The 12,427-nt window shown below is 39.9% G+C and overlaps 1 protein-coding gene across 8 annotated transcripts in view; it reads right to left on the bottom strand.

The window, feature by feature from the left end:
- Positions 1–12,427, bottom strand: part of Phactr2 (phosphatase and actin regulator 2) — a 268,905-nt gene that overhangs the window by 59,719 nt on the left and 196,759 nt on the right. For 6 of the 8 annotated variants that reach the window (XM_063233411.1, XM_003465632.4, XM_063233415.1 and 3 more), the window contains exon 3: positions 789–869. The exons of the other annotated variants lie outside the window; for them this stretch is intronic. In XM_063233411.1, the coding sequence (XP_063089481.1) occupies positions 789–869 (81 nt within the window). The remainder of the gene's footprint in view (positions 1–788; positions 870–12,427) is intronic. 8 annotated transcript variants of the gene reach the window in all.

Genomic DNA, 12,427 nt, shown 5'->3' with positions numbered 1-12,427 from the left:
GTTACAGCAGAATTCCTTTGGCTTTAGCAGTAGGTAAGGACAATCATTATTGTGTATTTGGAGAAATACCAATGCTGGTGAAATTTTTTTGTGGGGAAATCTTGGTTTCAGTCTATCCTTTGTCTTTCATGAGCAAGAGTTTCCCCTTTGAGAGGTTAGAAGCAAAAGAAATGAAGAGTAGAGGAAAGAAAAAATACTTGCAACTAATCCTTGTTAGTGACAAAGTAAGAGGCAGGACACTTGGGAAAAGGAAAGAGAAAATACTGGAAAAAATTGCTTGAGAGAAAGGAGAAAGCAGATTCATTTGTCAGTCATGCCTTACTGCCTGTACATCTGAGTATATTATAGAGGACAAGAGGTGAGTGTGCCATCTTTTTACTATTAGTCTTAAGAAACAGATAAGGCATGAATAAGATAAAGCTGTATTTACTTAAATAATTGAGTATAACTTGAATGGAAAGCTTAAAGCTTAAGAACAGAGAAGAGAAGAGATGATGTTATGTGAGCTTTGTATCTTTATCTGTATCTCTAGTCACCAAGGTACCTGGGTAGAGCTTTGCATTCAGTGTGATCTATGGTGAAGGATTCACCAGAAAACTCACTGGATTTCTTTTTGTAACACCTTGGGTTCTCTGCCATCCACAAAGGCATTCCAAATTAAAGCAAAACTGTTGAAATACATTACTTGCTGCTTTGTCTAAAGACCATAACTGTTTTAAATTTCAAAAGAAAATGAAAGGCCAGAGAGTGAAGGATCAAATTATTTAAATTATGATTAATTTCCTCACCTTGATCAGGCAATTCTTTAATCACGCCCCTTCTTATCAGCTCCTCTCTACTTTGTCTGGTGGATATCTTCCTCTCTAACACTTTCAAAAAGAATAAGCACACATAAGAATCAAGTCATTGCTTACAATAGTCATGAATAACATTCTAAGCAGAATTGAGTACAGCCATTCTGATCACATAAAGGCCCAAATCCCAATTTCTTTTGTTTGTAGCCTAACAAAATGTGTTTTGCATTAAGCCAGCATAGATAGGATAAGAGCAAATGATGTCAACACAGGCACTGTCCTTGGTTTTTCAAATGATGATCTTTGGCCAAGAGTCCAGACATACTATACCATACCAACTATGTAATATACAGCCACCTCACCAAAAATGTCGCTTTCTGTAGTAACAGCCCATTCTAAAAAACACACTTCTATAGATATGCAGTATATGTTCAGGATACATACATGTATGTTTAAAAATAAAAGCAACCACAAACTTCTAGGAAATATCTGGAGAACTCATGAATTCCTGAGAGACAGGGCTACTTTTCTAGTGTTTTCCTCTTATACCATTTACTACAAAAGTGCAACATAGCAGAATTCTTTAAATCTTTCCTCTCTCATATGCTCAAATTCTAGAGGGTTCTGGTCTACCTCCTGAGAAAACCCAAGTGTTAGGAGGACAGAGAAGGGTGTTAAGAATGGGCAGCTCTGACAGGTACGTCAAAGGTCTGAATCTCTTCACTGGTTCTTCCTTTTTCAGGATGAAATCCACATTCCTGCTACAGCTTTAGAATGCAGCCTGAGAGTCAGAAAGCAGGACCTCAGCCATTTACCTTATTTGTGCCTAATTTTAGTCCCTGAACCCTACAAGTCTAGGTAACCTGTACCTCCATGTCACTTTTAGAAGCCAAGAAGGCATACAACTTTAACATGTGACCATGTCACTCTTTGAGTCAACCTTCCCCAGAGATCTTTTATTCAAAAAATACCCCATCATAGCATAGATGGATCAGATATGGGGTTCAAGGCACTTTGAGGAACAAGAAATATATACCCGTAGAGCCTTGAAACAGTTTAGATTTCTTACCCTACCTAAGATTCCCAGATTGAAGACAGGAGATAGATGCCTCTAAATCCAAGAGCAACTCTGCACAGCACAGTCTCAACTGAATTACACCCAAAGAAAAGCCTATAACCCTGGTCTACTTCTTAACATGTTCAAAAGGAGCACAGAACAATACTAAGGACACATCTCTGTGCTCTATATGGCCTGAAACGAGGATGCCAAAGCAAGAGAGGAGGGAGAGGGTGTAGGGTAGGAGCTTTGTATTTTGCACAGGAAACTCTTCTGTAAGTGTTTACTAATGGCATGAACCCCAGAATAGCAACACTTAGTCTCCTGACGAAATCCAAATGTTTTTTCTTCTCTGATCGTTAAGAATTCTGTGTGTGTGTATCTGTGCATATTTTCTATCTTGGTTGCTAAAAGGTTTAGTGTAACTTGATATTGAACATAGGTTTCTCTTTTTTCTTTTCTTTGGTCTCTAAAAAATTTCTGCTTTATTATTATCATCATCATTATTAAGTTTATTCGTACAATTTGAATATACATCATAGGAAATTTGTACCTGTACATGATATAACTTGATTCTTCCTTTTTTCCCATTCCCCTCCTCTCCATTCACCCCTTTTCCCTCCTTATTTACAAAGCTTTGTTTCCATTTTATCGTTCTATTCTCATTTTTCTTTTCTTTTCCTTCTTTCCCCATCTCTTCTTTAGTTCCCTTTACCTTTTGAGTAATTTATTCCTATTTCACATTCTGGTTCTTATTTATAGTTTCAGTTTTTCACACCAGAGAGACAATGCAATATTTAGACATTTGTTTGAGTTATTTCACTTAAGAGCATGGTCTCAAAATCCATTAAAAAAATCAACAAAGAAATATTTGAATTGAACCAAACCTGTGAGCTAATGGACTTAGTAGATAGATGTCTACAAAGTGTTCCACCCCACAATATCAGAAGGCACATTCTTTTCCGCAGCATGAGATGCTCTGCAAAGTAGACCACATACTAGCCCATAGAAAGTGCTTAATTAAGTAAATGCAAAGGAATTGAAATTATTCCATTAATATTTTCTAACCACAGTGCAATGAAATTGGAAATCAATGGTGATAGGAACAATTAAAAATCCATAAACACACTGAAAGTAAATAATACCCTACTGAATAACCAATGGGTCACCGATGAAACTAAAGAAGAAATTAAACAGTATCTATAATTAAATGATAATGCCAATACAAAATACTAGCACTTATGGGACACAATGAAAGCAGTCCTAGGATGGAAATTTATAGCAGTGAATTCTCATATAGGGAAAAGAGAATGAGTTTGAATAAACAATGTAATGCTGGATCTCAAACTTCTAGAAAAAAGAAGTTGTCAAGCCCAAAGCTTGTATGAGGGAGGAAATTATAAAGATCAGAGCAGAAATTAACGCAATTGAGACTAAGAGAACAACACAAAGAATCAATGATTGAAGGGTTGTTTCTTAGACAGACTGAATAAAATTGATAAATGCTTAGCTAACCTTATCAAAAAAAAAAAGAAAGAGAAGACTCAAATTCATGCAAGTAGGAAGGAAAAGGGTAGAATATCAGTGGATCCTGTGGAAATCCAGAAGATCATCAATACCTGTTTCAAGAAACTTTATCCTAATAAGATGGAAAACACAGAAAAAATGTATAAATTCCTAGATACATATATATTATCAAAGTTGAATCATGGATATAAAAATTCTAAATAACTCATTATCAGTTAATGAAATAAAAAACTATAATTTAAAACTCACCAACAAAGAAAAGTCCAGGTCCTCATGGATTCACTGTGAATTCTACAAGAAATTTAGAGATCAATACTATCACTTATCAAGCTCTTTAATGAAATTGAGAGGGAAGCAATACTCCCAAGGTCATTCCTGGAAGTTAGCATTACTCTGATACCAAAAGCAGAGAAGGATCCAACCAAAAAGAAAACTAGGGCGTCATGGCTTCCGGAAGAACATGGCGGATAGATAGCAGCAGCTACAGAGGCTCTCTGAGATACCCCGCTTAAAATCCAGGAATGGTGCGGTATGAGGAGTCCTAAGCAAGGGGAGATACACCCTGCGACCCAGAATGAACTAAGCTAAGAGAAACAAACTGGAAATCCAATCCCAGTGCTATAACAGGAACAGATAAAATCTCAGTGCGGGAAGCTAGAACCCTGGCCCCTGGAAGCCGCGACTAGAATTTCCTGCTGCCGCTGCTGCATTCAAATCTGCAGGGCAGGGAGAGAGATGCGCGAAGGCTGTGAGAGCGGGAATCTGCAAACGGAGTTGAGAGTGGGACTAGCAGGGAGCTCTAGATCGACTTGCGGTGAGTGAGCGGAACAGGGACCCCTTCATAGAGTAGGAGGCTCCAGAAAGGACATACTGGGACTGGGCAGACTTGCTGGAACAGGGTGCTGTAGTGACATTAGTTGCATATTCCCCTCTCAAGCGGGATTGGTGGGGAGTGCCTGGCCTGCATGATGGCGCTGACTAAGACCCAGTAGGCTAGCCCAAACCAGCTCCCAGTGCCTGGAGGTGCACCCTAGTGGTGAAGCCTTCGTTAGGTTGACCTGGAGGGGCGGGCCCAGCAGAGGCTGCCCAGGTCTGTGTCTCCCTAGTACACTGCAGTGGGCGGGAACACCTAGCCAGCACAATTCAAACAAACTGTAACCGAAAAAGAGAAAAAAATTGGGCCTCCCACATTCGCTTGTATGGAAGGAACAAAAAGTATGGGAAGAGGAAGCAACAAGAAAGGGTCCTCAGTCCCCAATCCTGAGAACACTGATGCAGGAAGGGGAAACGCAAAGGAAAACAGAAAACATGCAATATCAGACACGGCACCAATAGACATACAGCGATATCTCCAGAGCCTCATAGACGAGTTTAAAAATGAAGTATTTAATGAAATAAAGCAAGATATAAGTAGAATAGTTAGAGAAATGCTAAGCACTGCCCAAGAAAAACAGATAGTGGAATGGAAGAACAGAAAAAAAGGGGAGAATTGTTTGATGGAGAAAATAGAGAAAACATAGAATACGTGAAGCAGGTTCAAAGAGATTACCAGGAAACTAAAACCTCTATCGAAAGCTGGCATAACAGCTTGAAAGAAACAAAGGATAGATTATCTGAATTGGAGGGCAGATTTGCAATATGGGAGCATGAAATGAAAAACTTCTTAAAAATAACAAGAAAACAAACAGCAATAATACAAAGGCTAGAAGAGGATCTATAACTTAAGAATTAAGAACATAAAAGAAGAAGTAGGGACACAAACAAATGGACTACAAAAGCTATTCACAGAAATAATCCAAGAGAATTTCCCTAATTTAGCAAAAGGTAAAGATACTCAGATATATGAGGCATACAGGACCCCAGCCACCTACAACCCAAACAGAGCTACACCCAGGCATATAATAATCAAAATTCCAGAAATCCAATATAAGAACAGAATACTAAAAGCCGTCAGAGACAAGAAACAGATCACTTACAAGGGAACACCCATCAGAATTACAGCAGACTTCTCGGCACAAACCATCAAATCACGAAGAGCGTGGGGGGAAATAATTCAAGCTTTGAAAGATAACAACTTCCAGCCAAGATTGATTTATCCTGCACAACTGTCCCTAGAAATTGATGGAAAAACAAGGTGCTTCCAGGATAAAGAGGAACTAGGGGAATTTGCAACAACCAATTCAACTCTACAGAGAATACTGCAGGACATTCTAAAAAAGAAAAATACCAAGACTTCAGAAACAGTGGCAGAGAGGCCACAATGAATGGGGCAGAGAGCGAAATGAAGAAGACAAACTGACAACAAATGACAGAAAAGAGCTCAACAGAAATGAGGCAGAGAAGGTTGGATGGTAGGAACAGCTATTTTGGAGAAAACAAGACATCATAATAGCTAGTGCTGATTTAGTATCATCTTGCTTTGAAGTCCCATCAAGCTTTTATTCTTCTGTCTCCATCGGTCTTAATAGGTTGTATCTTATTGTATTTTATTATATGTGAAAATATAAGCAAAAACTTTTATAGACAAGGAGATTATACAGAAACCATTGTTTATTTTCTGATAGTTGGTTTTAAATACCCTGTAATACTGTCATTCCTTTGAATGGTTTTACATTGTCTTGATATGTCTGGTGCTACAGTATACAAAGTTACACTCGAAGATTTCAAGGAAAGAGACACTATGGTAACTACTTTTATGTCAGGATATCTCATGGTGAAACACTATTTTGCTTAAATGGTTATGCTTTGACCTCCGCTGTTTTGTTGTTATGCCCTCTTTTATCTCAGTCTCCTTTTCAAACTTGATTTGAAACCCTGTATAGCTCTCACCATCTTGCTTTGACTGATTTTCCTCTATTCTGCTTTGCTTAATAGTACCAAGTTCGAAAGTATAGACAACAACTGTAAAGATAATAAGATTCATTATGACACCCATTTTGGTTGACTATTATCTTCTTTTAAAGTCCTGTAATGTCTCCAATGATTTGGTTTTATTCTTTACTGTTTTGTTCAATTTTATTATAACTGACGATATAGGCAATTCTTTTCAAGATAGCAAGAGGTAGTATGGTAACCATTGTTGTAATTATGTCCATCCTTTTGATTTGACTGACTCTATTCTGTTATGTCACATTTGGTTTTACTCTCTTCAAAAAAAAGTAATAAGAACTGTGGGAGTAATAAAACCCAAAATGTGTAATTGTCATTGTACAAAAGAAAGGAAAATAAAGTGCTCTAAAGAATACAACTGCATATATATTTTAGTGTATAAGATACATAACCATATTACTGAGTTTTGCTGGATCATTGAACAAAACTGTTTCTAATCTCACTGTTTGAAAGTCCACTTTATATGCTTTAATTTTGTAACTTGAACAACTATTTCTAAGATAACAATATGTAATCTATTAACTAGTGATTTCCTGTTGTTTATTTTTTCTGAAATTCTGTATAACTTATACCCTTTTTCTGTTTTTTTTTTCTTTTTCTCCTTAAAAAAAAAAAAAAAAAGCAAACTAGGTCAATCTCCCTAATGAACATGGATGCAAAAATCCTCAATAAGATACTGGCAAATAATGCAGCATCATTAAGAAGATTATACACCAAAGCCAAGTAGAATTCATCTCAGGGGTCCAGAAATGGTTTAACATACATAAATCAACACATACAATACCACATTATCAGAGCCATGGACAAAAATCACATGATCTGGACTGGGGATTTAGCTCAGCGGCATAAGCGCCTGCCTTGCAAGCAGGCAGTCATGAGTTCGATCCCCGGGATCCCTGGAACCGATAAAAAGGAAAAAGACACACACACAAAAAAAATCACATGATCGTCTCAATTGACGCAGAAAAAGCCTTTGACAAAGTCCAACATCTATTATTTGTGATAAAAACCCTCCAGAAAGTTAGAATAGATGGTCTTTATCTCAACTGATAAAAGTCATCTATGACAAACCACAGCCAACAGCGTACTAAATGGTCAGAAACTATAAGCTTTCACTCTCAAATCAGGAATAAGACAATGACGTCCACTGTTAACACAGATTTCATAGATGATTCATTCTCCTCCCTAAGATTCGATTTCTCTTAACATTTTACTTCATTACAATATACGTGCTCATTGCTGTAAGTTCTGTCAAACATTTTTGTATAGAATCAGAATACAGAAAATAAGAAAATGAGTAAATGACTGAGTGGATGAATGGTTAAAAGAGTGACAATAAGCACTGGATGTGTTTTAGGAAACACACAAGGAGAAGCCACCCTTCCCTTCCTGTCAGTGACTGTCTCACTCCCCCTCTGTCCTCCTTTCCAGAGGTGAAGACCACAGCTCAGGTCAGGGATAGTGATTTCAAGGAACAAAATTGACTGGCATGGAGGTAAGGAGTTCTTTCACATATAAAGAATGCTATTATTTAAATGCAGTTGCAGTTTGTTCAGACTCTTGTCAGAAGAGAGAATGGACAGCGACAAAGGAAGCTAAAAAAAACCACCCCTGGGGACAGGCAAAACATAGCTAAGACTCTGCAGGTGGTTCCAAAGGGCCCTGGGCACCATTGCCTCCCAGAGATTGTCCAAATCCAGCCAGGCTTGAAGAACTCTGGGGTGCGGCAGGATTCTAAAGATTTCTTGCAACAGGCACTTTGGTCCCTACTCTCAGCATGGGCCTAGACACGCCCAGCTGGTCACCCTAAGATTGAGGCTGGGAGTAGCAACTGCAAAAGCAAGTGCTGCTGGCCTCAGGGTAGGTCACAGCCCCCACACACTGCAAGTCAGAATGCACTCATGCTGGCTGCCATCATCTGTCCACCCTTTGCTCAAATAAAATGGAAGTCTTCATTTACTGACTCTGCAAAGCTGCCTAAAACACAATACGGTTTTTAGGGGTCCTGAGTGCTAGTTCCAGACCTTGGGTGGTCACTTCAAATTCCTAGGACTGTAACTCATGACTTATAAAAAGAAGGACGAGATTCATTGATCACTAAGGACAGCCCTTCCAGCTCAAAGAATCTCTGATCCTGTGTTATAAATAAAGGCCGTTCTGTAATCTCTGCTTTAGGCACCTTTAAAAACTTTCAGTGTTGCACTAAAAACACATCTGAGAGCCTGGATCGTATCCCATTTACATGCCTGCCTTTCCATTATGGATCCCAGAGGATTCTTTAGTTTGAATTTGGGGTTTTCTGTTACTTTAATTCTATGAAATCTCAGTGAAAAATGCCTCTGCTTTTAAAGTAGAAATTCCTCTTCTGTCTTGTAAATGTTGGAACCCTGAAGCAGCAGCCCTGGCTTCCTGCCAACAATCAGAAACAACAGCTTTGTTCTCCTGCTCTGCCTTCAACAAACAGGTCCTGATAGGAAAATGTCACTGGTTATTTGTTTGGTGGTTGGCTGAGAGCATTTTTAACATATAATGCAGATAACTGGGTGCCAGGCCAATGAGAACAAGCTGCAGGTCACTGAGCATGAAGATATGTTGCTGGGCACAAAATCCCAACCCTTGCTCTCACTAAAGTACAAGAATCTTATTCTTGATCTTTCAAAATATTTGCTTCATGTTTATATAGTGTCTGTGTGTTTGTTGAGTGCATTCATTGGACGCCTTTCCTGGGCTAAGGCGGCTTTTGATTGGTGTGAATCTCAGAATCTAGTTTACTGTGCCACACAAGGCAGCGCCATTCCTGACATGTGCCCACCTGCTTTCAAACTTCCCCAGACAAGAAACCACTTCTTGCCCAGCCTGCTATGGATCACCCCCATTTTAGGGAGGTGTTCGTCACAATGCATCCAGATCTCACGCTTGAGAACTTCTGCACATTAACCACACCTGCACTGCCTAAAGCTCTAATCGATAGGAAGTCAGTTTGCAAGTGGAAAATAGGAGTCTGCTCTGCACACAAAGCAGGGCATAGAAGTCTCTAGAATCTCATTGCAGGTGTCTCACCAGCTGTTTTTTTCCTTTGGTATTCATACCAACCTGTGCAGCAGCATTAGAACTGGGGAGGGGTGGGTCCCCCACAGCTGTAACATGACCAAAATATTGTTGGCAGAGATGAGTGGGGTGCACATCACTGGAGATTCAGTGTCTAGGTTTCTCCATGAAAAGTGCGGTCATCACTTGAGTAAATAAATGGCTCATGGTCACTCTTTTATCCCAACTGAAAAAAGCATAAGTGACCCTTACTTTGAGACCATGTGAAACCAGATTTCTCTGTCACCTTCACTGTGTGAATTAATGATTTGACATTTCAGCCCTGAAATCACAACAGTGCATACAGTGTATATCTCTCTAGAAGAGACAGAACTGCAAAACCTCCATTTTCTCCTGTACTATGGTTTTTGAACTATTTGATAAAGACCAATCTTTGAAAACCTTCTAATAGCAAACATCTCCCTTTGGGTAATATCCCAGATCCTCAACATAGGTCTCTAATGCCCTTCCTCCTACCTGCCTGTCTCCCAACTCTCACCTCTGGCTCCATCCGCCCCAACCCCTGCAGCTTTGCTGTGATATGCTCCCTACATGGTGGCCTCTGTCTTTGCCACGATGTGATTTCTCCAGCATGGCTCACTCCAGCATGTCCTACAAGCTCTGCTCAAGGCTCTCATTAGAAACCCCTTCAGCGCATACCAAATGTAGAATAACTTACTCTCCTCATTTTTCTCCATCTCCTTTTTCTGCATAACCTGCAATAACCTTCTAACACATGTATATACACGATCTCAATGAGAGTCACAGCTATTTGGCTTACTGCTATGTCCTCACTTGTGACTTACAGTTTTTAGCACTCAAAATGCATGTGCATTTGCTAAGTGGGTAGTAATTAAAACGGTCTTGCTTCCTACCTCTCCCCAGCCTTGGATTCAGGAGAAAGCAAGTGAGGCTGGTGGCAAAACCTGAGGGAACAAGGGTTTTCTGTCTTCTGTCTCCTCTGCTTGTTGGCTGGGCCAGTCTAAGGAAAAAGTCTCCATTTTCTGTCCTATGCATGATCTGAAAAAGGTTCTATATGCCTCCAAAGAAGGGAAGCCACAGTGCGTGGAGAGCAGGCACAGCACTCACAGGGTGTAGTGCACAAGCAGCCGGCGCTTCATAAATTACAAATGATTTACGATGTCTTTCTGGGCATGGAACAGCAGCCGTGGAGCCTGCTGCATCGCCACCAGCTCCTTTTGGTGGAGACTTGGCCTGGATTTCTACTACTCTGGAAATGTCTGTGAGAGTAAATCTTGTAGTCAACAAGCCACTTGTGTTTTCATTTGGTGGGGATAGAGTCTTAATTCTCAATTCTAATACCACTTAGTGACTGAACAAAATAGACGAGCACATAGGAGACTACGAAATAAGCATGTCTTGCTATCTTCTTGGTTCTGAGTAATCAATGGTCTTAGTGTAAATGGTGACGGATACACAGAAAATCACTTGTCTCATGGTGAAAATGTTCTATAAGAGTTGGCATGGCTTTGTTCCTCTTCAGTAGTGGTTACAGGAAACAGAACGTCAGAAAATGGTCTCCTTTTTGAAAGCCCTTTCACTAAGGCATAGGTAGGTAAGTCATTGACAGAAATAACTGCCCCCATGCCACCCAACAGGACATTTGCAAAAATCTGCCAAAGCATCTCAGGAATGTAAAGCAGAGAAATACAGCCAGCATCCCCACCTGCAAAACACTCAGGGACCTGGACTTTTCTTGTTTATGCAATCACCCCACCAGACTATCCAAGGAGCTGAGTTCCAATCAGACTGAGGAGCAGAGTTCCCCAGGGCCACCGCCCAGCCTGCGGGCCCTGCTGACCACCCTTCGCCTCGTTCTTCATCCACCTCTTTTCCACAAGCAAAATATTAAAGTCGAATTTTAGTAGTTGCCTCTTCCTGAACATCTCTTGAACCTCTTTAGCTCCATTCCTTCACGTACTATTTCTTCCTACATTTAGACTGTTTTCTTAACTGCCCTGCTGAATCTTCCCTGGAACTTTAAATCACCTTTAAACAGCACCTCCTCTAGGGCCATCTCACCATCTCAGTTATTTTCAAGTAACTAACTTCTCTGTAACTTGGGTTTTTCATCTGCAAAATCAGACAAGAGCAGCCACCTTTCTTGTTCTTTTGGAGATTAAATGGCATAGACCAGGAAAAGTGCACCGATCAGTGCCTAGAAAGCATTCAGTAACTATTAGCTATTACTATTATGTCTGCTTCAGCACAAACCTCTTGTACATTGTTCACTGCTGAATCTACATATACATAGTGAATATCCACATGACTATAGTGTAACCCATACAAGCGGTGTCTTATCATCTAGTCCTCATCATGCCAAAAATAACATACTGCATAGAGCAATACTGGGAATCCACGTATATTTTGGGAGAGAGGGGAGGGAAAACATGTCTAGCATTTTTTTCTATTTCTTTCTGAAACTGTCTCCTGGATTTTTAAAACTTTTGTTTTTGTTTTTATTCTTTGGGAAGCCACTTTTCCCCTGACTTAGGCTGTCAGGCTAACAGTGTTGGACTCCCCGGCACTGATGACTGGTTCAGAAAGGGGTACGTGCTCAATTTGCATCAACACAATCCAAGCCCCCCAAATTTTCTGGGACAAGTGAAAAACAAGGTTTTCTCTTTTGACAGGAGCTGATAAAACTAGCTAAATATAAGCATAGAGTGGCTAGTGGGCATCTTGCCTCTACAAGAGAACGTAAGTTTTAAAAAAAAGGCCACTATATTGAAATATAGATTCAAAGAGGGAGAGAAACATATTCCTAATCATGGATTTTAAGCACCTGGATCCAATCATCCCTGACGGTTGAATGGCCGTGGGGAACCAATAAATTCCCTTTTTCGTGATTCTGCTATGATTCATCAGCAGTAAAGAGCCTTACTTAATCAAAAAGTGTCAAATAAATGTCTTTAAGCTGAATTTTCCTCCAGCAAAGACCACAGCTCTTCTGGGTTGGCAGAGCACAAACATGAAAGGAGAACTACACACTTCCTCTCCTGAGGCTCAGACTTCTTCAGGCCTTATGAAAGAGGAAGACCAAGAGCTCTAT

This window comes from Cavia porcellus, unplaced genomic scaffold, assembly GCF_034190915.1.
Source record: "Cavia porcellus strain 051 isolate PalLab524CR breed Dunkin Hartley unplaced genomic scaffold, mCavPor4.1 scaffold_22, whole genome shotgun sequence".
Taxonomy (NCBI): domain Eukaryota; kingdom Metazoa; phylum Chordata; class Mammalia; order Rodentia; family Caviidae; genus Cavia; species Cavia porcellus.
The sequence above is the reverse complement of the archived record's forward strand: the minus strand, read 5'-3'. Positions and strand labels throughout refer to the sequence as shown.